The sequence below is a fragment of the Xyrauchen texanus genome, chromosome 25 (genome assembly GCF_025860055.1).
Source record: "Xyrauchen texanus isolate HMW12.3.18 chromosome 25, RBS_HiC_50CHRs, whole genome shotgun sequence".
NCBI classification, from domain to species: Eukaryota; Metazoa; Chordata; class Actinopteri; order Cypriniformes; family Catostomidae; genus Xyrauchen; species Xyrauchen texanus.
Genome location: NC_068300.1, coordinates 6,353,607 through 6,381,594, shown reverse-complemented (window position 1 = coordinate 6,381,594; position 27,988 = coordinate 6,353,607). Strand labels below are relative to the sequence as shown.

The 27,988-nt window shown below is 41.1% G+C and overlaps 1 protein-coding gene across 1 annotated transcript in view; it reads right to left on the bottom strand.

Annotated features, from left to right (window-relative positions):
* Positions 1-27,988, bottom strand: part of LOC127618957 (uncharacterized) — a 61,676-nt gene that overhangs the window by 12,900 nt on the left and 20,788 nt on the right. The window contains 6 exon segments of the mRNA XM_052091663.1: positions 4,583-5,139; positions 7,528-8,038; positions 8,121-8,315; positions 10,066-10,142; positions 13,449-13,647; positions 24,878-26,325. Of these exon segments, the coding sequence (XP_051947623.1) occupies positions 4,583-5,139; positions 7,528-8,038; positions 8,121-8,315; positions 10,066-10,142; positions 13,449-13,647; positions 24,878-26,325 (2,987 nt within the window).

Here is a 27,988-nt window from a genome sequence, read left to right as displayed (position 1 = left end):
CAACATTCCTTTCGAAACCTTCAGTTATTACTAAATTCTGGTAAAACTAAGTGTATGCTTTTCAAGCGATCACTGCCAACACCTGCCTGTCTACCTAGCATTACCATGCTGGATGGGTCTGAACTAGAGTATGTTGATACATATAAATATCTAGGTGTCTTGTTAGACAGCTCTCTCTCCTTCCAGCCGCACATTAATAAATTAAGATCTAAAATTAATTCTAGAATCGGCTTCCTCTTCCGCAATAGGGCCTCCTTCACTCATGCTGCCAAACTTGCTTTGGCGAAAATGACTATCATTCCAATGTTCGACTTTGGCGATGTCATTTATAGAACTGCCTCAAACTTTCTGCTGAAAAAACTGGACGTGATTTATCATAGCGTCATACGTTTTGTTACAAATGCCCCTTACAACACCCACCACTGCAAGCTCTATGCTTTAGTCGGTTGGCCGTCTTTAACTACTCGGCGTTTAACTCACTGGTACCAACTTATTTATAAGTCTCTGCTTGGCAAAGTTCCCCTTTACTTAAGCTGTCTAGTTACCATCGCTCTACCTACTCGCAGTTAAGATCTAGTAGGTATATCGCCTTAATCACTCCGAAGGCCTGCACAACATTCGGCCGCCAATCCTTCCAGTTTGCAGCCGCCAATGACTGGAATGAACTACAAAAAACCCTAAAACTTGAAACACTTATATCACCAGCTGCCTTTAAACTACTCCTTTCTGAACAATTGTCCGATCTATGTACCTGCTAACTGTCTTCAACTTTTCTACCTTATCTTATGCCCGTATTGCACAGTGGGCCTCTTTCACCTGCATTATTGTCATATCTGCTGACTTTCTTGTACTACTCTTGTTGCTCAGATATTTCTCAAATGCTCTTTCCCATAATCGTGGTCACATAATTCATGCACTCAAATGATCTACCTGCTAGACACACTTTAATCCTGAAATATCCAGTAAAATGTAATATATATATTTTGTACTTTATATTTTTAAAATTGTAAAATATTTTAAAATATATTCGCTAGTGCCTTAGCTATGCTGCTCGACAGAATTCACTTATACCTTATCCTGCTTTTTTGACCCTGTATTGCCGTATTGTGTTTTACTGTAATTAGTAATTTGCATTTCTGTGTTCTGTGTACTTATTATGTATGTTGTCTTGCACATTTATTCGCCTTATCTTGGCCAGGTCGCCCTTGTAAATGAGAATTTGTTCTCAATCGGCCTACCTGGTAAAATAAAGGTTAAATAAAAAATAAAAAATTAAAAATAAAAAATAAAAGATGGGGACTGGGTCAGGTGGCCTGGGAGCTGGCCACAGGGCAATGACAGGTTCAGGGGGCCTGGGAGGCGGCCACAGGACAGGGACAGGTTCAGGAGGCGGCCTCAGGACCACAGCCATGGGGAACTCCAGGGGCGGAGCCGAGGTAGGCGGAGCCATAGAAGTTTCTGGTAGCGGAGCCATGGAGGGTGGAGCCGTGGAAGACCCAGGTGGCAGAGCCATGGGTGGCTCAGGAGGTGGAACCATAGAAGGCTCTGGAGACGGAGCCGAGGAAGGCTCGGGAGGCTCAGGAGGCAGAGCCGATGGAGGCGGAACCATGGAAAGCTCTGGAGGCTCAGGGGGCGGAGCTGAGGGAGGCTCAGCCGTGGAAGGCGAAGACGCGGAAGGTTCGGGAGGCGGAGCCGTAGGAGGCTCTAGAGGTGGAGGCCTGGAAGGCTCTGGAGGCAGAGCCATGGGGGGCTCGGGAGGCGGAGTCGTGGGAGGCTCGGGAGGCGGAGCCCTGGGACGGTCGAGGCTACTGGCGCTGGCTCTGGGCCGGTCGAGGCTACAGGCGCTGGCTCGCTGACGTTCGAGACTACAGGCACTGGCTCACTGACGTTCGATGCTACAGGCACTGGCTGGTTGGCCGTGCTAGGCGGAGGCTGGAGGGCAGAGGCCTTTCCTTTTCCCCTCCTCCTCTGGGCGGACGAGACTGGCAACGCTGGATCGCTGACCGTGGCTGGGGTGGGCTCGGGCTCGCTGACCGTGGCAGGCCTGGGCTCGGGCTCGCTGACCGTGGCAGGCCTGGGCTCGGGCTCGCTGACTATGCCAGGCGTGAGCTGGGGAGCGGAAGCCTTTCTTCTCCTCCTCCTCCGGGCGGACGAAGTTGGCAGCGCTGGCTCATTGATCAAGGAAGGTGTGGGGGTTGGCTTGCTGGCAGGTGGGGTAGGCATGAAAGGACGAGTCATGGATGACTGGAGGGTCACCACTGTGGGAGGAGGGGCAGGGTCCTCCTCAACAACGCCCACAGTGAACGGCGAGCCACGAAATCGCGGAGCGTCCAGCCGCGCGTCGCCGGTGGTAACCGCTCCTTGAGCGAACTGTTCAGGTTGCCCCGGAAAAAGACCACTAGGGAGGAGTCCGGGAAGTCCGCGACACTCGCCAGCTCGAGGAAATCGCGGATGTGTTCCACCGGACGGTCCTCTTGTTTGAGGCAGAGGAGTTTGAAGTTTGCCTGTTGAACCGCTAGATCCATTTGTGGTTGATCATTCTGTTAAGATGCAGACGAGTGCAGACAAGGAGTCGGATCTAAATGCGGGTTCTTTATTTTAAATCAAAGTGAAGACAAACAAGCAGGAACAAAAGAAACATCCACGGGGGTAAAACTGAAACTAAAACATGAACACATCGGAGAAACGCGGAACTGGGAAAACACGGCAGGATGAACACAGCTGGAAGGGTAGAAACATTAAACACGAGAGAGACATTCATCAACATTCAACGATCGACAAGGAGTGGAAAACAAACAGGGTTTATATACACAGACACAGGATGATCACAAACGACAATCAGGTGCGAACAATGACAGAGTGCTGGCAGTGATAAGGGCCGGGAATTGTGGGAAGTGTAGTTTTAGACAAAGACTAGTGAAACACAGGGCAGACAACCAGGGAATCGTGACAATTACAGATCACTCCTTTTTGTTTTTATTAGCATTTTTCATGCTGTCCCAACGTCTTCGGAATTGGGGTTGTATATCAAACTACGTTCAACAATTGACTACATTTATCAAAATAACATTTAAACATAGGCATCACAAGTGTCTTATAACTCCATCTTGGTTTCGTCAGTCCACAGCACCTTATTCCAAAAGGAAGCTGGCTTGTCCAAATGTGCGTTTGCATACCTCAAGCGACTCTGTTTGTGGCGTGTGCAGAAAAGGCTTCTTCTGCATCACTCTCCCGTACAGCTCCTCCTTGTGCAAAGTGCGCTGAATTGTTGAACGATGCACAGTGACACCATCAGCAGCAAGATGATGTTGTAGGTCTTTGGAGGTGGTCTGTGGGCTGTTTTTGACCGTTCTCACCACCCTTTGCCTTTGCCCCTCCGATATTTTACTTGGCCTGCCACTTCTGGCCTTAACAAGAACTGTGCCTGTGGTCTTCCATTTCCTCACTATGTTCCTCACAGTGGACACTGACAGCTTAAATCTCTGCGATAGCTTTTTGTAGCCTTCCCCTAGACCATAATGTTGAATAATCTTTGTTTTCAGGTCATTTGAGAGTTGTTTTGAGGCCCCCATGTTGCCACTCTTCAGAGGAGAGTGAAAGAGAACAACAACTTGCAATTGGCCACCTTAAATACATTTTCTCATGATTGGATGCACCTGTCTATGATGTTCAAGGCTTAATGAGCTCACCAAGCCAATTGTGTGTTCCAATTAATCAGTGCTAGGTAGCTAGGCACCAAAATGACACGGGTGCCCAAATGTATGCACCCGTCTAATTTCGTTTTGATGCATATTGCAGATTTTCTGTTAATCCAATGAACTAATCCACTACTGAAATATTACTGTGTCCTTCAGTTATTTGACAGATCAAAATGAAATTGCTGATCCAAAATTGTCAGGGGTGCCTAAACTTTTGCATATGCCTGTATATCTAACTACGTTCAACAATTGACTACATTTGTCAAAATAACAACATTTAAACATAGGTATCACTTATGGGTGTAATGGGTGGGACATGTCTTTAACACATTTTGCCTTTGCCAATTTTGTCCCCACAACTTCCTGAAATTGCTTGAAGTGTCTAATGCATAAGAAACATTGCCAGTTCTTGAGCAGGAGTTTCCATTTCACTTGTGTGTGATACTAACTGGCGGTCTGGCTCTATAATAATACCGATCATTGGCCGGATTGATCAGGGCATCACAAATAATTTAGCCCACTCAAAACAAAAACTTTATCCCATTCCAACAAAAATAACTGGAAAAATCATGTAAGGAATTTCTTAAATATCCTTTGTTATTGTCTTAGATGATGCTGCTTTTTTGGGGGAAATTCCATATATCTGATGCAGTCATCAAGTCGGACTCAGAGTGGCATACATTGTATTTCACAGGCATTTAGGGGGCAGTACTTCCAGATTTTGACAAAGTTTTCAAGGTTAAACAAAAATTCCAATGGGTGAAGACTCTGAATCAACCACCCCTAATCCAATTAACAAAACTTCATCATCCAAATGACTTGAGACATTCACATCTTGGCACTGCATTCACCTCAGAAATACCTGCCAGCAGACGGTATTTTCAGGTATTCTGAGAGACTGAAACTCTTTTCACAGTATGCACACTTTTTTCTCCAGTATGAATTCTCTCGTGTTTTTTCAGGTGTTGTGACTGAGTGAAACTCTTTCCACATTGTGAGCACTTGTAAGGTTTTTCTCCTGTATGAATTCTCTCATGTTTTTTCAGGTGTTGTGACTGAGTGAAACTCTTTCCACATTGTGAGCACTTGTAAGGTTTTTCTCCTGTATGAATTCTCTCATGTGTTTTCAGGTCTTGTGACTGAGTGAAACTCTTTCCACAGTGTGAGCACTTGTAAGGTTTTTCTCCAGTATGAATTCTCTTGTGTTTTTTCAGGTCTTGTGTCTGAGTGAAACTCTTTCCACACTGAAAGCAAGTGGAAGATTTCTTGGAAGATTCCTTGGCTGCTCTTCTTTGAGGCTTTTTTAGAGAGAATTTCTTCTTAGTCTTTGAGAAACTCAAAGACTTTATATGTGAAGTTGTAAAATCATGATGTTTCTGATACTGAAGTTTTTCGTCCACTTCATTCAGTTTTTGATGTTCCTCTTTCACTTCCATCAGCTCTACAATGAACACAGTAAATTGACAAAAATCAATTCAAGAGGGACAAATGTGAAACATTAATTGACAACAATCAAATGACAAATGACCATTTAACCCTAATTTAAAGGGCAGAACACAAATATCCAGTAAAGGTCAAAGTATTCATAAATACAGTGCATCTGGAAAGTATTCACAGCGCTTCACATTTTCCACATTTTGTTATGTTACAGCCTTATTTAAATGGATTAAATTCATTATTTTCCTCAATTCTCCAAACAATACCCCATAATGACAATGTGAAAGAAGTTTGTTTGAAATGTTTTCAAATTTATTACAAATAAAATACGGGAAAATAAAATCACATGTACATAAGTATTCACAGCCTTTGCTCAATACTTTGTTGAAGCATCTTTGGCACCAATTACAGCCTCAAGTCTTTTTGAGTATGATGCTACAAGATTGGCACACCTATTTTTGGGCAGTTTCTCCCATTCTTCTTAGCAGGAACTCTCAAGCCCCATCAGGTTGAATGGGGAGCATCGGTGCACAGCCATTTTCAGATCTCTCCAGAGATGTTCAATTGGATTAAAGTCTGGGCTCTGGCTAAACCACTCAAGGACATTCACAGAGTTGTCCCATAGCCACTCCTTTGTTATCTTGGCAGTGTGCTTAGGGTCGTTGTCCTGTTGGAAGATGAACCTTCGCCCCAGAGTGCTCTGGAGCAGGTTTTCATCAAGGATGTCTCTGTACATTGCTGCATTCATCTTTCCTTTGATCCTGACTAGTCTCTCAGTTCCTGCTGCTGAAAAACATCCCCACAGCATGATGCTGCCACCACCATGCTTCACTGTAGGGATTGTATTGGCCAGGTGATGAGCGGTGCCTGGTTTCCTCCAGACATGACGCTTGCCATTCAGGCCAAAGAGTTAAATCTTTGTTTCATCAGACCAGAAAATTTTGTTTCTCATGGTCTGAGAGTCCTTCGGGTGCCTTTTGGCAAACTCCAGACAGGCTGTCATGTGCCTTTTACTGAGGAGTGGCTTCCGTCTGGACAATCTACCATACAGGCATGATTGGTGGAGTGCTGCAGAGATGGTTGTTCTTCTGGAAGGTTATCCTCTCTCCACAGAGATATGCTGGAGCTCTGTCAGAGTGACCATCGGGTTCTTGGTCACCTCCCTGACTAAGGCCCTTCTCCCCAGATCGCTCAGTTTGACCGGGTGGCCAGCTTTAGGAAGAGTCCTGGTGGTTCCAAACTTCTTCCATTTACAGATGATGGAGGCCACTGTGCTCACTGGGACCTTCAATATTACAGAAACCTTTCTGTACCCTTCCCCAGATCTGTGCTTTGATACAATCCTGTCTCGGCTGTCTACAGACAATTTCCTGGACTTCATGGCTTGGTTTGTGCTCTGACATGCACTGTTAACTGTGGGACCTTATATAGACAGGTGTGTGCCTTTCCAAATCAGGTCCAATCAACTGAATTTACCACCGGTGGACTCCAATCAAGTTGTAGAAACATCTCAAGGATGATCAGTGGAAACAGGATGCACCTGAGCTCAATTTTGAGTGTCATGGCAAAGGCAGTGAATACTTATATACATGTGATTTTTTTTCCTTTTTTATTTTTAATACATTTGCAAAGATATCAAACAAACTTCATGTTGTAATTATGGGGTATTGTTTGTAGAATTTTGAGGAAAATAATGAATTTAATCCATTTTGGAATAAGGCTGTAACATAAAATGTGGAAAAAGTGAAGCCAGGAAGTTAAAGCTTGGTCACAAATGGGTATTCCAAATGGAGAATGGCCCCAAGCATACCTCTAAAGTTGTGGAAAAAAGGCTTAAGGACAACAAAGTCAAGGTATTGGAGTGGCCATCACAAAGCCCTGACCTCAAAACTATTTGTGGGCAGAACTGAAAAAGTGTGTGCAAGAAAGGAGGCCTTCAAACATGACTCAGTTACACCAGTTCTGTCTGGAGGAATGGGCCAAAATTCCAGCAACTTATTGTGAGAAGCTTGTGGAAGGATACCCAAAACGTTTCACCCCCAGTTAAACAATTTAAAGGCAATGCTACAAAATATTTCTGACCCACTGGGAATGTGATGGAAAAAAAAGCTGAAATAAATAATTCTCCCTACTATTATTCTGTTATTTCACATATTTAAAAATAAAAGTAGTGATCCTAACTGACCTAAGACAGGGAATGTTTTCTATGATTATATATCAGGACTTGTGAAAAACTGAGTTTAAATGTATTTGGCTAATGTGTGTGTGTGTGTGTGTGTGTGTAAACTTCTGACTTCAACAGTAAGTGGATTCTTGAATAACGTATTGTTTCCTATGGTAAAAAAGTAAACTGGCACGAAAATGTAAAACAACATTAAAGGAAGAAACATACCTGAAGGAAAATAATCACCAACTTCATCACTCCGTTGTTCCTCTAGAGTGTTTTCTTCTTTTATCTCCTCCAGCGTCACTTCAATCTCCGCTGGTGTCTGCAGCATCTGCTGTTCTCCAGCATTACAGACAGACGTAAGAGACTCTGTGGAGGTTTGATCATCATCATCTCTCTGTTGTTCCTCTACTGTGGTTTCTCTCATCTTCATCAGATTCCTGCAGTCCAGCAGGTTCACTTCAATCTTCACTGGTATCTGCATCGTCTGCTGTTCTCCAGCATTACAAACAGAAGTCAGAGACACTGTGGAGGTTTGATCACCCTGATTACCGTCAGTAGAACAGAGTAAAGTGAGCTGTGAGTCCTGTGTGTCTCTGGATCTCTGTTCAGAGAGTTTGTCCAGCAGTCGCTGTGGTGTGGACTGATCTCTGCCGCTCCACACTGAAGCCTGACATTCTGTGGAGGTCCCATCAGTCACACACACTGAAGATTGACAGGAAACCTTTTCCAGCTCCTGACAAACACAACACAATCACATCTGTACATTCATCATGACAGAGTCAGAGTCGTTTCATATAATTTGAAAGCTTACTTACAATCTCAAATTTAACTTGCTCAAAACAGGTGCAGGGTGAAACAAATTCTGTTCCCTTCAGTTTTGTCTTCAGTGACGTCACCTCTTTCTTCAGCTGAGAGATTTCCGTGATGAAATCATCAATATCCAGCATGGACAGATCAGTTCCTACTGATTTACAGCAGATTACATCCACCTGCGCTCTCATGATGAACATCTGAACACAAAAACTTTATTGTAAATAACCCTCAATTATTTAAATAGTTTTCTTATTTTGGTGTTATTATATTAATATTGCATTTAAAGTCACATGATATGTGTTTTGTAATTTTTCCCTACTGTTATTTTGCCAGTCAAGACTTTAAGTTTGAAGTGCTGTTCGTCCAAGTAATGGGAGTGTGAATGGAGAGAGCATTCAACATACGCACACACGTAACAGCTAATGAGCCTACAGTGAAGTCTAGAGTTTTTTTGTTTTTGGATTTTCTCCTCAATTTGGAATGCCCAATTCCAAAAGCGCTCCAAGTCCTCAAGATGGCACGGTGACTCGCCTCAATCTGGGTGGTGGAAGACAAATCTCAGTTGCCTCTACATCTGAGACAGTCAATCCGCGCATAATATCATGTTCTTGTTGAGTGCATTACCATAGAGACATAGCACACGAGGAGGCTCAGGTTATTCACCGCGGCATCCACGCACAACTCACCACATTATAACCACCGAGTGAGAACCACATTATAGCGACCACGAGGAAGTTAAACCAACATGACTCTTCGCACCCTAGCAAACGGGTTGCTTAGGAAGCCTGACTGGAGTCACACAGCAGCACACCCTGGATTCGAACTTGCGACTCCAGGTGTGATAGTCAGCGTATTTACTCGCTGAGCTACCCAGGCCACACTAGTTAAAAGAGTTTTAAAATGTGTGAATTAAGGTTTTTTTTTTATTGTACTTGGTTGATAAGGGCACATGGTTGGTAAAGTTTATGTCTATATTTTGTGTCTCTTTGTCAGTTTAGTTTGGATTAAGGACAGATTTGTGGTGTTTATGTTTAGATGTTATGTTTAACATGTAATATTGTTGTAAAATTGTCAATTATATTGTCTAATTGTTTGTTTAAATTGATTTACCCACAGCAAAATACCCAAACTATTTTTTATTTGCTTCTTGTAGCTCTTACAGTGTGTTGTGATGTCTAAATATGAGAAAAGAACAAACTGAAGGAAGACAATCACAAACAAACAGTGAAAGAGCGATTGTTTTATTCAACCGGGCTGCTACAATCATCATCATAATGGACTGACATTCAACAAACTCAAAAAGACTATTATAGGCTCTCAAAATCAACGAAACCATTTTATTGAATTAATTACACGATTGACCAGTGAATTTTTACTTTTGCATTTACATATTAGCTGTATGCAAGACACAGCATAAACACATTTGCCCTGTGAATGTGTGGGAGACAGGTCCCCCTCATCCCCCGCGTGTTCTACGCCCCTGACAAACACTACAGAAATATGATAATGAAATTTTGCTTAATTTGATTTTCCAAAACACCTCGAAAAACTCTTACATTCATAATGCTCCTGATGCTTTGAATATCAAAATAACTTTTATTACCAATGCTAACATTTCATACAATAACGTTAAATATAAATAAACAGATATTATGTGATAAACCAACATCAGATGCGTTTGCCACCACGAAAAAACATTTAAACCCCAACAACCTATAAAAGTCCATATACAACTTGCCTTCATTAAACTCGTTTACACTCAGTCTATGGATATTGCGAGCTCATATATCAGAAATTAAACATTATTTTCAGATTTCTGCTTGTTTCTCCTAAACAAAAACACCACATACGGCGATAGTAAGATTATTTAACGATCATTAAAACGCCAAAGAAACAATAACAACACGGCACAGAAAATACAAACGTATTAAAACAATTTAAACTCACAAATGAAGTTAAACACGTTGAACACAGACCGACTGATCGCTCAAATTCTTCTTTGAGTTCTTCTTCTTCTTCTTCTTCTTTGGGGTTTTACGGCAGCCGGCATCCAATAAGTTGCATTGCTGCCATCTATGGTATTAGCACCTAAGTGCACTATATCCTATTATATAATCCAGTATCTTTTAGAAATTTAAAAAGACACTGCTTTCCCCTTGTGCTTGACCCTACTTCTAAAATATTTTTTAGAGATACTTCTTCCAAGCCAATTACTCGCATTTCTCTGAGCAGATCTTGTCTTTGGTGGTCATATTTTCTACAAAAAAACAAAACATGATTCACAGTCTCAGGTTCTTGACATGAACACAAGCCACTCTGGTGTTTTCCTAAAATAAATAAAGTGCTGTTCAGAAACGTATGCCCAATCCTCATTCTAGAAATAATAATCTCTTCCTTAAGTCTAACCTCTCCTCCTTTACAAACCTTAACTGAATCAGTTACCCTACTAGAAATAGAGAATAGGTGCCTCCCTTTATTTTCTTGCTCCCAGAACTGTTGCCATTTCAAAATTGTTCCCTGCCACACAATACTTTTACCCTCCGCTTTGGACAGATTTAAGTTTATATCTATTGTTTCCTTTTGAGCAGCTTCCTTGGCCAACTTATCAACCTTTTCATTTGTTGCAATACCTACATGAGCTGGGACCCATACAAATGATATTTCTACTTCTCTCCTTTTCACATCTCTAATTGCCAGAAGAATATCATATACAAGGTCTTGTCGACTCTTTGAGGTCCCTTTCCCCATACTATTAATAGCTGACACAGAGTCACTACATATCAACACTTTATGGTTCTGAATCTGCTCAGTCCATTGCACTGCCATCAGGATTGCATATAATTCCACTGAAAACACACTTAGGAAATTTGAGGTTCTCTTACAAACTTGGGTATTCCACTTCTGAACAACAAAAGCTGCTCCTGTAGCACCTGTTTCCTGATCTTTTGAACCATCAGTAAAAATTAATATGTGCTCCTGATATCTCTCTATTATATGACAGTGAAATTCATGCACCAAATCTGATTCAGGATTCTCTGACTTAATCCTAAGTATCTCTAAATCAATCTTTGGAACCTCCAATTGCCATACAGGAACTGATGGCCACAGTACTCCTGGACAAAAGTTCTTATCATGTATAGACATTTCCTGGGCCAATGCCTCCCCTGTCCATCCAAAACTTTGAGGACTTACCATCTCTCTCTCCCAGCTTACCTGAATTGTTGCTTTAACTGGGTGATCACACTTTTGACCCATCAAGTTAACCCAATAGTTAGCCTGAAGCTGCTGTCTTCTCAAACAGAGTGGCATTTCTCCTGTTTCTACCTGCAAGGAACACACTGGGGAAGATCGCACAGCTCCTGTACATATTCTTAGTGCCTTAGCTTGAACTATATCTAATCCAGCTAAAACTGACTTGGCTGCAGATCCATAAACCAAACACCCATATTCAATTCTTGCTCTAATTAAATATGCATAAATTTGCTTCAAAGAAGCAACATCTGCTCCCCATTCTGTTCCAGCAAGACATCTCATTAAATTCATTACCCTTTTACATTTGTCTACTACTTTTGAAACATGCTCCCTCCATGTAAGTCTTGTGTCAAAAAACACACCAAGAAATTTAAAACTTTTCACTCTTTCCAAATTCCTACCATATAACTTCAATTTTATACTTTCATCTATTTTCCTCCTAGTAAAAAACATAGCCTTTGTCTTCTCAATAGAGAATCTAAACCCCCATTTCCTTCCCCAATCCTCCACTAGGGTTAGAGCTTCCTGCACCTTCTTCAGTGTATACTTTACATTTTTCCCCCTTTTCCATAGGCTACCATCGTCTGCAAATAATGACTTTCCAATTCCCGGCTGAACATTAGAAAAAGCATCATTAATCATTATATTAAACAGCAATGGACTAATAACACTACCTTGAGGTGTACCATTTTCTACAAAGCAGCTTCTAGATTTTTCTGACCCTATTTTCACCTGAATACTTCTATTATTTAAAAAGTCCATTACCCAGTTAAACATATTTCCCTAATTCCCAACATGTGCATCTTGATTAAAAGACCCTCTACCCATAGCATGTCATATGCTTTTTCTACATCTAAGAATACTGCCACAACAGTCTCTTTATTTATCTGTGCTTTTCTTATTTCATCCTCAAGGCATATGAGTGAATCAATAGTACTTCTCCCCTTTCTAAAGCCATTCTGATGACTAGCCATCAACCCCTTTCTTCAATAAAGTGCATTAGCCTTCCATTCACCACCCTTTCCATTAACTTACCTAAATGAGAAGTTAAAGCTATTGGCCTATAATTTGCTGGATTACTAGCATCTTTCCCCGGTTTTCTTATTGGGACAATAACTGCCTCCTTCCATCCTACAGGAATCTTTCCTTCCTCCCAGACTTTATTAAATACATTTAAAACCTTATTCATTCCCTTATCACTTAAATGTCTTAACATAATATAACAAATTTCATCTTTACCAGGAGCTGAATTCTTACACTTATCCAATGCATTTCTTAATTCTCTCAGTGTGAGAGGAACATTATATTTATCCTCTAATTTTTCTTTCTTTTGAATAACCTCAACATATTGACTCCTTGTTTCTTCCCTAGCCCTCCTTTCTTCTTCTGAAAGATTACTGGAGCTATGTACCTTACTCAGTGTGTTCACCATCATTTCTGCTTTCTCTAGGCTTGATATAGCCAACTGCTCTCCATCTGAAAGGATCGGATAATTCCACTCTCTTCTGTTACCTTCCATTTTCTTAATCATTCCCCATACATCATTTATATTAATAGTACTTCCAATTGAGCTACAATAATCCCTCCAGTATGTTCTTTTCCTTTGCCTTATACTCCTTCTCACTACTGCCTGTGCTTTCTTGTATTCAATCAAATGTTGAAAGTTATGAGTTCTTTTTAATTTTCTAAAAGCTCGGTTCCTTTCCCTAACTACCTTTTCACATTCAACACTCCACCATGGAACCGCTTTTTTACTAGTTTTCCTGAACTTTTTGGTATTGTAGCCATTGCAGCCATATAAATACTCTGTCGCAACTCAATTTCATTTCTTTCAACATCATTTGTTTCTTGGACTGAACTAATATATAATTCACTTATTTTCATAAATCTCTTCCAGTCTGCCTTTTTGAAAATCCACCTTCCATGACTATCTTCTGTGCTCAACCTTACATCAACGTTCACTTTACATATAATTGGGTAGTGGTCACTTCCAATAGTGCTTTCTCCATGCACTTCCCACTTACACTTTGAAGCCATTCTACTAAACAAGATTGTGAGGTCTAATACTGACTCTTTACCAGTTCTAATATCAATCCTAGTTCTTCTACCATCATTCAGACACACTAAGTTCCTATCATTCATCACCTCCTCAATCACCTGTCCATTGTTGTCTGTCTTTTCTCCTCCCCACAGTGTATTGTGGGCATTAAAATCTCCACACCACACAACATTATCTCTATCCTGGCCTTCTATTTCCTCTAGTTTATTTACCTCTAACTGTTTACAGGGGTTATAATAATTTATTATTACTATTTTCTTTTTATCTGTCCATACTTCCACTACCACGTATTCTTGCTCCTTCCCTATATCCAACACCCTATAGGGTATCCCCTTCCTTACAAAGGTAGCACACCCACCACCACTTCCTTGCTCTCTGTCTCGTCTGATGCCGATATAATTAGATAAAACAAAATCAAATCTAGGTTTTAACCATGTTTCCGGAATACACATTACATCAGGTTTTACACTTCTACTATCTATAAACTGTTTAAAATCTTGACCATTTGCCAACAGACTCCTTGCATTCCATTGGATAATGATCATAATAAATAATATCATCCTTTACCTCCTTCCTGACTGGAGTGTACAGCAAGACATTCCCTTATTTCTTCCCATTTTAAGTCTAGCACGCCCAAATGCTGAATTGCTGCCTTTGCTATGATTTGAATCCTTTCAGTTTTGGATTTAACCTCAGCTGTTGCATTAATTACCCCTGCAATAAAGATAACCAAGTTCCTCTTTTCACCCCACTCCTTTTTCTCCTTTTCCTTCTCTCTGACATGATCTTGTCGCTGTGTCCATGCATTCCCTGTTGCTATTTCCTGTCTAACATTTTCTTCATTAACCCTCTTTGTTTGCTCCATTCTTTTAACTGCTTCTCCATAAGTAACTCTATCCTTCCTTTTCACACTCTGAATCTCAGTCTCCCTTCTCATTACTTCACAACCCCAGTAGGCCGCATTTTAGTCCCTTTGCACAACTTAGCTACATGCCCAAACTTCTGACACTTGTAACATCTTATTGACTTATGAGTGAACTCTCTTACCCTATATCTCACATATCCAAAGTATAACTCTGTAGGCAACTCTTTTGTGCTAAACTGAACCAAGACTGACTCGGTTTCTTTTTTTTCTTTACCCCCTTAGTTAAACGCTTCACACTCTGAACAGAATCACATTTTTCTTTTAAATTTTTAACCAGCTCCTTCATCTCAGTTACTAAAGGAATCCCATAAATCACTCCTTTACTTCCTTGTTCACCCACTTTCGCGACCCTTACCACCACTGTTTTCCCAACAACTTGTAGTTTTAAAGCTTTTCTAATCTGTTCTTCAGAGCTACACCCAATCAATAAATTGCCATCTTTTAAAATCCTAGCATATTTAACCTCGCCAACCTGATTCTTAATTATTTTCGTCAATTTTAATGGATCCAAACTCTTCACTCCTGGTTCTTCAAACCTCACAACAACAGTCCATTTCTCCTCACTCTCTTTCATTCCTCTAATCCGCTTTGCTTTATTAATCCTCCTCATCTGCCAGTTCCCATCTTCTTGATCCAATTCATCCATACTACAACAACTATCTTCCTGATTGTCTGCCATGACAGAGAATACGTGCAATTATATCGTATACCGGACCTATACAGGCCGTCGGCCGATATTCTCGCAGAATACTCTCTCCACTTAGTCTATCCTCCACCCAGCGCGTCTCTCGCCGTGCGCTAAAATGGCAGCGGCGTGATCGAACTCTTCCTCCAAAACGGTTTTCCCTTCGGTTGTTTTCTCCCACCTCTTGTTCTTCCTCCCGCGCCCAAAACCAAGAGTGTGACTCAATGTCTCAGCGAGTTCCGGCCTGTGGTGTTCCAGTGACAACCCTTCTTTGAGTTAACTGGCGGTTTGTGGCATAAAGCAGCACATACCGCCACCTATTGTGCACTTACTCTACCTCATACTGTGGACCTGGTTGCAGCCTGCAGAATGAGGCGGGGCTACACGTGTCGCCCCGCCCATAACTTAGTCTCATTAGCTCGTTAATCTTTCATAGACATACATGATAGGAGATGCGATTCTTGCTGTTGTGTTATCATTGTTAGAGAGATATATATTGAATATATATATAACTATTCAATATATATAGATATATTGAATAGTTGAGCCAAACCATTTCATTATAATGCTTACTTGCAGTGGTTAAATTGGCTTTTGTTGGGAGGGGGAGCCCTAATTTACGGTGAATGGTCACCATTCAAAATCCTGCCGTAAAATGACTTAGTTTTTTTTGTTACACCAAAGGGGCTCTTTTTCAGTATTAATGTGTAAGGTAGGGTTGAGTAGTTATTCAAACAAAGACAAATACTTTACAATTCACTTATTTTATTATTATTTTTTATCTTGAATGTTAACAGGCAGGCAACGGATTTCACCCTCGGAAAACTTGTGAAATGAACATGTTTGAAAATATTGCAAGCCAGAGACGAATAGGCCTATGTAAATGTATTTTTTATTTGTGCAATTTAGAAACGTTGAAGTCCCTTCGCACCTGAATGGTAATGTAACTCTTGCAGTAATTATTTATCATATTCATGCAGCCTGTGTTATTCTGTTGAGTGTTGAAAAACCATCGAGGAGAAACGCATCATGACTCTTTTAGCATGTAAACGGGTAAAGTTTTAGAAAGAAAAAAAGAGTAAACTCGTCAGCTTTGCGACAAACATTAGTCGTTCTATAAATATTTTTTAAATTATTATTAAAACTGAATAATAAATTAACAGAGAAGTATAGAGTTGGCAAAATAAATGTATAATCTCCGCCTTTATTGAGTTTTGTAATGCCTGATAGAAAAGTATCTATCTTTATAGAGCAATACAATACTTTAGGCAATTGCAGAATAGTCCCATTAATCACAGATACACTTCAGAAAATTGAGTACACAACTATTTCTGGGCTTAAAAGTTACAAAAACCAAATCAATGCAGAACATTGTATCTCAAAAGCAATACAATGTGCCCCCCCCCCCATGCACTACTTAAAGCCCGATGTGGCCCCTTTACCAAAATAGTTAAAAATATGAACTATTACACAATATTAAAATATTACACACCATCACCTTTACAAATGTGTTTCAGGATTTTACATGAGTAAATGTAACTGTTATATTTTAACAAAATGTTTCAGTTTCATATGAAATAATCTAAAGGTAGAATCTATTAGACCTCATTTTATATCAACAGTGGCAGCTTAAAGTTTCAAGATGTGTTTCAGCTAGTATGTATTTTTAATAAATACATTAATTTATTATTATTATTACTATTATTTAAGACTAGCACACTGACTTAACCATGGTATTGAGGAGCCTTTCCTTCTGTGTATAAAAATTTAATATTAGGTAACAAATGGGATAATAATGGGCCCATATAAGTACAGTTTCTGTAGATTTTGACATCAACAACAAAAATAATGCCACTTGATGCATGTCCTTGTACTGGAAAACGTATCGGTTACCTAACGTAACCTCGGTTCTCTCTAGATGAGGGAACGAGTATTGCGTAAGCTAGCTTACGCTACGGGAAAGATTAATCTTTTCTGAGATATTGAAGCCAAAAAATTATCCTTAATTTTTGTATCCATTGTCAACGCAGTGCGGCAGCTGCAGACCTTGAGCGGGCTAGCTAGCGAGCTCATAGGTTGCTCTGCGGCAACTGCTGCAGCCTAAAGACGAGCTTGGGCGAACTCGCATCCAATGAGAGGCGTCCGCGCGCTCACTGCAACAAAGCCCGCCAAAATGGGCGTGACTAGAGTGCATATAAGCGTAGTTCGTAGGCTGGAACCCTGGTTTTCATCTCTTCAGCGAAGCTCTTCGCATCTCTGAACTGGAAGCCGCGTCGCCGTTCGAGGGGCATCAAGCAAGCGTGGACAGCGCTCGAAGAAGCCGGCCGTCTTCGCCACCTTCAGCCGTCCTGCGAGCTACGCCATCCGGCGACGTATCCTTTTAAAGCAAGCTAGTTCTTATGAACTTCACAAAAGAGTACGAGCGTCTTTTTAAAGATGCGTCGCTCCACTTGCGCCTCATGCGCGCCCCTCTCAGCACCGGAGACCGCCACGTCATCTGGCGCTCTCTGCCTGGGACTGGGGCATGCAGAGCTCGCCCTCGCTGAAGGCGGATGCGATCTCTGCGAGGAGCTTCGATGTCGACCCTGCGGGCTCGACTCAGCGCTCAGGACCGAAGCCGCCGCGCGCCTTCCATTCAGCCGCGCAGTAAAAAGCGCCGCTCTCAAAGGCTGCCGGAACCAGCGGTAGAAGCGATTGCCTCGCCGGAGCCCCTCCCTCGAGCATCGCCTTCAACCTCCCCGCCCACCCGGGGGCAGGGAAGTTGATACAAAAATTAAGGATAATTTTTTGGCTTCAATATCTCAGAAAAGATGAATCTTTCCCGTAGCGTAAGCTAGCTTACGCAATACGAGAGAACCTCTCGTAAGAGAACTATGCAACATTAAACTATGCAAAAGGAAATGCAACTCAGGACACATTAAATACAGGGTATGTTTAATCTATGGCAGGTCGACACTTGATGTCCAGTTGTAAAATCTGTCCTGAAGCAAAACCAGTTGAGAAGCGCTGAGATAACGTTACAGACAGGAGCAGTATATTCTATCGCTCTAGCCGTTAGCGGGTTTCCATGGTAACGTCGCTGTCTTAGAATTGTGACAGTTTTCCCTTGATGGTTGTGGGCGGGGTGCTGAATCAGCGATTAATGCATTTATGATGTCTGATAATTGTAGCCTGGGTGTCTCCGTGTAGTCTTGCTAATTATTCAGTCTCATATGCCATGTATTTGTCAGGAGTCAGAACATGAAAAATAATTCAAGTGAAATAACAATATTTGGTGCTGAAGGAGACGGAGCTGAGCTCTGTCAGGGTGTGTTGTGGACCTGAGGAGGCGGAGCTGCGCTCCGGTGCGCTCCGGCCCAATTTAACCTCTGCTTACTTGTATGTGATATTCAATCCTAAATCCCATGGATGTTATCCTACGTTAAAAGTGAGGAACAAATCTGCATTTATAGGCAGAAACTGACGTGAAAATGTTCTTAAACAAATGCCAACTGAAAATCATGTTAAAATTATAGCCTATATGCCTCATACAATATTCCTTATTTTCCACTGTAAATGGACTATTTATTGGCTAGCATTGATTTCTGTGTGTATGTCAATTAGAAAGATTTTTTTAGGCAGACAAGATCAGAATGAGCTTTATTGCCAAGTATGCTTACACATACAAGGAATTTGTCTTGATGACAGAAGCTTCCAGTGCACAAACAATACAACAAGATAGAGATAATAAAAAATATATTAAAAATAAAAAGTGAATAGAAAATGAGTATATATATATATATATATATATATCGATTTGACGCTCTCGACGCCTCTGGTTTGAACACACGGTCAGTCCAACTAAACCACAACGGTCTAATAATCTAGAACAAAATCAAGAGAGTTTTGGCGATAAAGAGTATATTTATGAATAACTACAATACCTCTTTCTCGCTAGAAATGGAATCAAAAGTTGGATAAAGTGAATAAAAAAATACATTAATACACAAATTGGCTATCAACTTATTTCTTCAGCTCAACCGCTGTGGATTCGGTCGCAAAGGGTTGTGGGACTTCATAGGCAGTGAAGGATCCATCTCAGCAGACAGGATGTGACGCAAACATTGGATTCGGACCACATTATTTTTTATTATTATTGAAGAAAACATCAAAACAAACAATACAAATACAATACGACATTTCAAATGTTAGGGGGAGGTATAAATAATATTATAAGAATATTTTAACAAGTTAATTCGAATAGCTTTTTGTTTCTTCGAGGGCAATATTGACTCAATATAATACTTCACTTAATTTTTAAATACTATTAAAAAAATTACATTCATGGGGGTGAAATTCAGCCTTTAAAATTAATAAAATAAGTGCAGGTTTGTATATCTTTGGAGTTTACAATAATACCTAAAAAAAACATCTTTCCACTGTAATGTAACATTTCCAACAATAAAATCAACTAAATTTTGCAACAAAAAAAACCCACATAAGGGCAGTGCCAAAATAAATGAACAGCTATCTCTGGCTTCTGTTGGCAAAAGCTACAACTTTCATTTATATCTTTTTTAAACTTGGTTAAATAATGTTTAACAGGGTATATTCTGTGAAGGAGTTTAAAAGACTTCAACCTTGTTTGTTAAGAGATAAGGATTGGGCAGAAGCCAGACTTGTTTCCAGTCAACATCACTCCCAAACTGACTCCAATATGCAATTACATTTGGTCCTAATACAACATCCTGCTGGAAAAGGGCTCATATTGATCTGTTATAATTATTGCAACGACAGGAGAAACATATTTTACCTACAAGGGAGTGATTTGGTGAGAGTTGCTGGTAGTCTGATCTTCTTTGCTGTTTAAACAACATACATATTTATGAATGTTTAGATTTAGAATCCCTTGTGCCCACCACCCATAGGAGAAACCGCAGGAGTCGGGTGCGCTGCCATATGGGTAGCAGTGAAGGATCTGGTGAGGGAGGTGGAGCGTTACCAGTTGGATCTGGTGGGGCTTACTTAACGACGCAGTTTTGGCCCTGGATCCGTACTCCTGGATAGGGGATGGACTCTATTCTTCTCTGGAGTTTCCCGAGATTGCAACACGCTCCAAAGAAGTTGGGACAGTCGAGTGTTTACCACTGTGAAACATCATCATTTCTTCTAATAACAGCATTTATGCACTGAAAACACAAGTTTGTTCCATCCATCCATTATGTATGTCTTTAGCTGCAAGTCCAGTCAAGTCAATTTTATTTGTTTAGCGCCTTTCACAGGAGAAACATACACTCACCTAAAGGATTATTAGGAACACCTGTTCAATTTCTCATTAATGCAATTATCTAATCAACCAATCACATGGCAGTTGCTTCAATGCATTTAGGGGTGTGGTCCTGGTCAAGACAATCTCCCGAACTCCAAACTGAATGTCAGAATGGGAAAGAAAGGTGATTTACGCAATTTTGTGCGTGGCATGGTTGTTGGTGCCAGACGGGCCGGTCTGAGTATTTCACAATCTGCTCAGTTACTGGGATTTTCACACACAACCATTTCTAGGGTTTACAAAGAATGGTGTGAAAAGGGAAAAACATCCAGCATGCGGCAGTCCTGTGGGCGAAAACGCCTTGTTGATGCTAGAGGTCAGAGGAGAATGGGCCGACTGATTCAAACTGATAGAAGAGCAACTTTGCCTGAAATAACCACTCGTTACAACCGAGGTATGCAGCAAAGCATTTGTGAAGCCACAACACGCACAACCTTGAGGCGGATGGGCTACAACAGCAGAAGACCCCACAGGGTACCACTCATCTCCACTACAAATAGGAAAAAGAGGCTACAATTTGCAAGAGCTCACCAAAATTGGACAGTTGAAGACTGGAAAAATGTTGCCTGGTCTGATGAGTCTCGATTTCTGTTGAGACATTCAGATGGTAGAGTCAGAATTTGGCGTAAACAGAATGAGAACATGGATCCATCATGCCTTGTTACCACTGTGCAGGCTGGTGGTGGTGGTGTAATGGTGTGGGGGATGTTTTCTTGGTACACTTTAGGCCCCTTAGTGCCAACTGGGCATCGTTTAAATGCCACGGCCTACCTGAGCATTGTTTCTGACCATGTCCATCCCTTTATGGCCACCATGTACCCATCCTCTGATGGCTACTTCCAGCAGGATAATGCACCATGTCACAAAGCTGGAATCATTTCAAATTGGTTTCTTGAACATGACAATGAGTTCACTGTACTAAAATGGCCCCCACAGTCACCAGATCTCAACCCAATAGAGCATCTTTGGGATGTGGTGGAACGGGAGCTTCGTGCCCTGGATGTGCATCCCACAAATCTCCATCAACTGCAAGATGCTATCCTATCAATCTGGGCCAACATTTCTAAAGAATGCTTTCAGCACCTTGTTGAATCAATGCCACGTAGAATTAAGGCAGTTCTGAAGGCGAAAGGGGGTCAAACACAGTATTAGTATGGTGTTCCTAATAATCCTTTAAGTGAGTGTATTTTACCTACAAGGGAGTGATTTGGTGAGAGGGGTGAGAGTTGCTGGTGGTCTAATCTTTTTTGCCATTTAAACAACATATATATTTATGAATGTTTAGATTTAGAATCCCTTGTGCCCACCACCCATAGGAGAAACCGCAGGAGTCGGGTGCGCTGCCATATGGGTGGCAGTGAAGGCCGTGGGCCTCGACGGACCAGACCCGGGCAGCAAAGGCTAGCTCTAGGGATGTGGAACTTCACCTCACTGGGGGGGGGGAAGGATCCAGAACTGGTGAGGGAGGTAGAGCGTTACCAGTTGGATCTGGTGGGGCTTACTTAACGACGCACAGTTTTGGCTCTGGATCCGTACTCCTGGATAGGGGATGGACTCTATTCTTCTCTGGAGTTTCCCGAGATTGCAACACGCTCCAAAGAAGTTGGGACAGTCGAGTGTTTACCACTGTAAAAACATCATCATTTCTTCTAATAACACTTATTAAGCATTTATGCACTGAAAACACAAGTTTGTTCCATTCATCCATTATGTATGTCTTTAGCTGCACAATTGTACAGGGTCTTCATTTCCGTATGGTGTACTTCATAATGCACCACACATTCTCAACTGGAGACAGGACAGGACTGAAAGCAGGCCAATTTAGCACCCCCACTTTCTGCTTACACAGCCATGCACTTTAAATCCGGGCAATATGTGGTTTGAAGTTGTCCTGCTAGAAAATGCAGGGACGTCCCTGGAACAGACGGTGCTGAATGGAAGTATATGTTGCTCCAACATTTGTACATATCTGTCTGTATTCATGGTTTTCTCACAGATGTGCGTATAACCCATGCCATGGGCAGTGACACACCCCTGACCCATACATACACTGTCTTATGGACCTGACGCTAATAACAGCTTGGATGGCCCTTTTCCTCTTTGGCCCAGATAACACGATGGCTTTGTTTTACAATTAATTTTTATTTTAAATAACAGAGTTCCACTGTTCTACTTTTCATATAAAATGAGACTGAGCCCAGAGAAACCAGCAGTGCTTCTGGACAGTGCTGATGTATGACTTCTCCTTTGCATAGTAAAGTCTTAACTTGCATCTGTGGATGCAGCGCTAGTGGTTTTGACCAACAAAGGTTTACTAAAGTTATCCAAAGCCCATGTTCATGATATCTATTTCAGATGAATGACGTTTTATAAATCTGTGAAGTCTGAGGGATCAGAGATCATGCACCGACTATATTCCGACTATATTCCGTGAATCATTGAACTATATTGTGCACTGTAGAGGGTGAAATGCCAAAAACCTTCCAACTTGTCTTTGAGGAACATTGTTCTCAAAATGCTGGATTATTTGCTGAAGCATCTGTTGACAAATTGACAAGTCTCAAATGATCCTTGCTCTTGAAGGACTAGGCTGTTTTTGGAGGCTCCCTATATACTATGACACAATTGCCTCACCTAATTAACATCTCCTGTTTTACATCACCTTGTTAATTTAACTCGTCAAGTCTTAAATTGCCTGTCTCAACTTTTTAGGAGTGTGTTGCAATCATCTGATTTGAAAATACTGTACATTTTCAAAAAACAATGACATTCACAAGGAAAACCATCATATAATGTATAGTTGTAGTGCTCTCCTTTTTGTTTTTATTAGCATTTTTCATGCCGTCCCAACTTCTTCGGAATTGGGGTTGTATATCGAAATACGTTCAACAATTGAGTACATTTGTCAAAATAACATTTAAACATAGGCATCACAAGTGTCTTATAACTCCATCTTGGTTTCATCAGTCCACAGCACCTTATTCCAAAATGAAGCTGGCTTGTCCAAATGTGCGTTTGCATACCTCAAGTGACTCTGTTTGTGGCATGTGTGCAGAAAAGGCTTCTTCTGCATCACTCTCCCGTACAGCTTCTCCTTGTGCAAAGTGCGCTGAATTGTTGAACGATGCACAGTGACAACATCTGCAGCAAGATGATGTTGTAGGTCTTTGGAGGTGGTCTGTGGGCTGTTTTTGAACGTTCTCACCACCCTTCGCCTTTGCCTCGCCGGTATTTTACTTGGCCTGCCACTTCTGGCCTTAACAAGAACTGTGCCTGTGGTCTTCCATTTCCTCACTATGTTCCTCACAGTGGACACTGACAGCTTAAATCTCTGCGATAGCTTTTTGTAGCCTTCCCCTAAACCATAATGTTGAACAATCTTTGTTTTCAGGTCATTTGAGAGTTGTTTTGAGGCCCCCATGTTGCCACTCTTCAGAGGAGAATGAAAGAGAACAACAACTTGCAATTGGCCACCTTAAATACCTTTTGATGATTGGATGCACCTGTCTATGATGTTCAAGGCTTAATGAGCTCACCAAGCCAATTGCGTGTTCCAATTAATCAGTGCTAGGTAGCTAGGCACCAAAATGACAAGGGTGCCCAAATTTATGCACCCGTCTAATTTCGTCTGTTAATCCAATGAACTAATCCACTACTGAAATATTACTGTGTCCTTCAGTTATTTGATAGATCAAAATGAAATTGCTGATCCAAACACCCAATTATTTAGAAATGAAAATCATGGAAATTGTCAGGGGTGCCTAAACTTTTGCATACGCCTGTATATCTAACTACGTTCAACAATTGACTACATTTTGTCAAAATAACAACATTTAAACATAGGCATCACTTATGGGTGTAATGGGTGGGACATGTTTTTAACACATTTTGCCTTGGCCAATTTTGTCCCCACAACTTCCTGAAATTGCTTGAAGTGTCTAATGCATAAGAAACATTGCCAGTTCTTGAGCAGGAGTTTCCATTTCACTTGTGTGTGATACTAACTGGCGGTCTGGCCCTATAATGTTACTCTGAACGGTTTGATGAACCATGAATTATGACAACACAAATCATAGGAAGTGATTAAAGGCTAATACTGATCATTGGCCGGATTGATCAGGGCATCACAAATAATTTAGCCCAGTCAAAACAAATAATGTATCCCATTCCAACAAAAATAACTGTAAAAATCATGTAAGGAATTTCTTAAATATCCTTTGTTATGCTGTCTTAGATGATGCTGTTTTTTGGGGGGAAATTCCATATATCTGATGCAGTCATCAAGTCGGACTCAGAGTGGCATACATTGTATTTCACAGGCATTTAGGGGGCAGTACTTCCAGATTTTGACAAAGTTTTCAAAGTTAAACAAAATTTCCAATGGGTGAAGACTCTGAATCAACCAGCCCTAATCCAATTAACAAAATTGTATCGTCGAAATGGCTTGAGACATTCACATCTTGGCATTGCATTCACCTCAGAAATACCTGCCAGCAGACGGTATTTTCAGGTATTCTGAGAGACTGAAACTCTTTTCACAGTATGCACACTTTTTTCTCCAGTGTGAATTCTCTCGTGTGTTTTCAGGTTTTGTGACTGATTGAAACTCTTTTCACAGTGTGAGCACTTGTAAGGTTTTTCTCCTGTATGAATTCTCTCATGTGTTTTCAGGTGTTGTGACTGAGTGAAACTCTTTTCACAGTTTAAGCACTTGTGAGGTTTTTCTCCTGTATGAATTCTCTCATGTGTTTTCAGGTTTTGTGACTGATTGAAACTCTTTTCACAGTGTGAGCACTTGTAAGGTTTTTCTCCTGTATGAATTCTCTTGTGTTTTTTCAGGTCTTGTGACTGAGTGAAACTCTTTCCACAGTGTGAGCACTTGTAAGGTTTTTCTCCAGTATGAATTCTCTTGTGTTTTTTCAGGTGTTGTGACTGAGTGAAACTCTTTTCACAGTGTGAGCACTTGTAAGGTTTTTCTCCAGTATGAATTCTCTTGTGTTTTTTCAGGTGATGTGAATGAGTGAAACTCTTTCCACATTGTGAGCACTTGTGAGGTTTTTCTCCAGTATGAATTCTCTCATGTTTTTTCATGTGTTCTGACTGAGCGAAACTCTTTCCACTGTTTGAGCGCTTGTAAGGTTTTTCTCCAGTATGAATTCTCTCATGTTTTTTCAGGTCTTGTGACTGAGTGAAACTCTTTCCACAGTGTGAGCACTTGTAAGGTTTTTCTCCAGTATGAATTCTCTCATGTTTTTTCAGGTCTTGTGACTGAGTGAAACTCTTTCCACATTGTGAGCACTTGTAAGGTTTTTCTCCAGTATGAATTCTCTCATGTTTTTTCAGGTCTTGTGACTGAGTGAAACTCTTTCCACATTGTGAGCACTTGTAAGGTTTCAGTCCAGCGTGAATTTTTTGGTGCCGTTTCAAGTTTTTGACTTTCATATAAGTCTGTCCACATTCAAAGCACATATAGGCCCCGGCACAGTTATGTCTTTTCTGATGATCTTTATAATGGGACAGGTGTGAAAAACTACTTTCACAAGAAGAACACTTGTAAGGCTTCTCATTTGTGAGTGTTTTCAGATGTTGTTTTAGAACTGAATCCAACACAAATGGTTTACGACACTTGGCATATTCAAATGGTCTTTCTCCAGAGTGACAACGGAGATGATTCTTGAGATGGCCTGCATATGTGAAACTTTTCCCACACTGATGGCATGTGTAAGACTTCTCTACTGTGTGAACTCTCATGTGCACATTAAGCTGGCTTTTATATGTGAAACTCTTTCCACACTGAGAGCAAGTGGAAGATTCCTTGGCTGCTCTTCTTTGAGGCTTTTTTAGAGAGAATTTCTTCTTAGTCTTTGAGAAACTCAAAGACTTTTTATGTGAAGTTGTAAAATTATGATGTTTCTGATACTGAAGTTTTTCCTCCACTTCATTCAGTTTTTGATGTTCCTCTTTCACTTCCATCAGCTCTACAATGAACACAGTAAATTGACAAAAATCAATTCAAGAAGGACAAATGTGAAACATTAATTGACAACAATCAAATGACAAATGACCATTTAACCCTAATTTAAAGGGCAGAACACAAATGTCCAGTAAAGGTCAAAGTATTCATAAATACAGTGCATCCGGAAAGTATTCACAGCGCTTCACTTTTCCACATTTTGTTATGTTACAGCCTTATTTAAATGGATCAAATTCATTATTTTCCTCAATTCTCCAAACAATACCCCATAATGACAATGTGAAAGAAGTATGTTTGAAATGTTTTCAAATTTATTACAAATAAAATACGAGAAAAAAAAAATAAAAAATCACATGTACATAAGTATTCACAGCCTTTGCTCAATACTTTGTTGAAGCACCTTTGGCAGCAATTACAGCCTCAAGTCTTTTTGAGTATGATGCTACAAGCTTGGCACACCTTTTTTTGGCCAGTTTCTCCCATTCTTCTTTGCAGGACCTCTCAAGCTCCATCAGGTTGGATGGGGAGCGTCAGTGCACAGCCATTTTCAGATCTCTCCAGAGATGTTCAATCGGGTTAAAGTCTGGGCTCTGGCTAAGCCACTCAAGGACATTCACAGAGTTGTCCCATAGCCACTCCTTTGTTGTCTTGGCTGTGTGCTTAGGGTCGTTATCCAGTTGGAAGATGAACCTTCGCCCCAGTCTGAGGTCCAGAGTGCTCTGGAGCAGGTTTTCATCAAGGATGTCTCTCTGCATTGCTGCATTCATCTTTCCCTTGATCCTGACTAGTCTCCCAGTTCCTGCTGCTGAAAAACATCCCCACAGCATGATGCTGCCACCACCATGCTTCACTGTAGGGATGGTATTGGCCAGGTGATGAGCGGTGCCTGTTTTCCTCCAGACATGACGGTTGCCATTCAGGCCAAAGAGTTCAATCTTTGTTTCATCAGACCAGAAAATTTTGTTTTTCATGGTCTGAGTGTCCTTCAGGTGCCTTTTGGCAAACTCCAGACAGGCTGACATGTGCCTTTTACTGAGGAGTGGCTTCCGTCTGGCCACTCTACCATACAGGCCTGATTGGTGGAGTGCTGCAGAGATGGTTGTTCTTCTGGAAGGTTATCCTCTCTCCACAGAGAAATGCTGGAGCTCTGTCAGAGTGACCATAGGGTTCTTGGTCACCTCCCTGACTAAGGCCCTTCTCCCCCGATTTCTCAGTTTGACCGGGTGACGAGCTTTAGGAAGAGTCCCGGTGGTTCCAAACTTCTTCCATTTACAGATGATGGAGGCCACTGTGCTCACTGGGACCTTCAATACTACAGATATTTTTCCATACCCTTCCCCAGATCTGTGCTTTGATACAATCCTGTCTCGGAGGTCTACAGACAATTCCTTGGTCTTCATGGCTTGGTTTGTGCTCTGACATGCACCGTTAACTGTGGGACCTTATATAGACAAGTGTGTGCCTTTCTAAATCAGGTCCAATCAACTGAATTTACCACAGGTGGACTCCAATCAAGTTTGTAGGAACCTTTCAAGGATGATCAGTGGAAACAGGAAGCACCTGAGCTCAATTCTGAGTGTCATGGCAAAGGCTGTGAATACTTATATACATGTGATTTTTTGCCTTTTTTTATTTTTAATACATTTGCAAAGATATCAAACAAACTT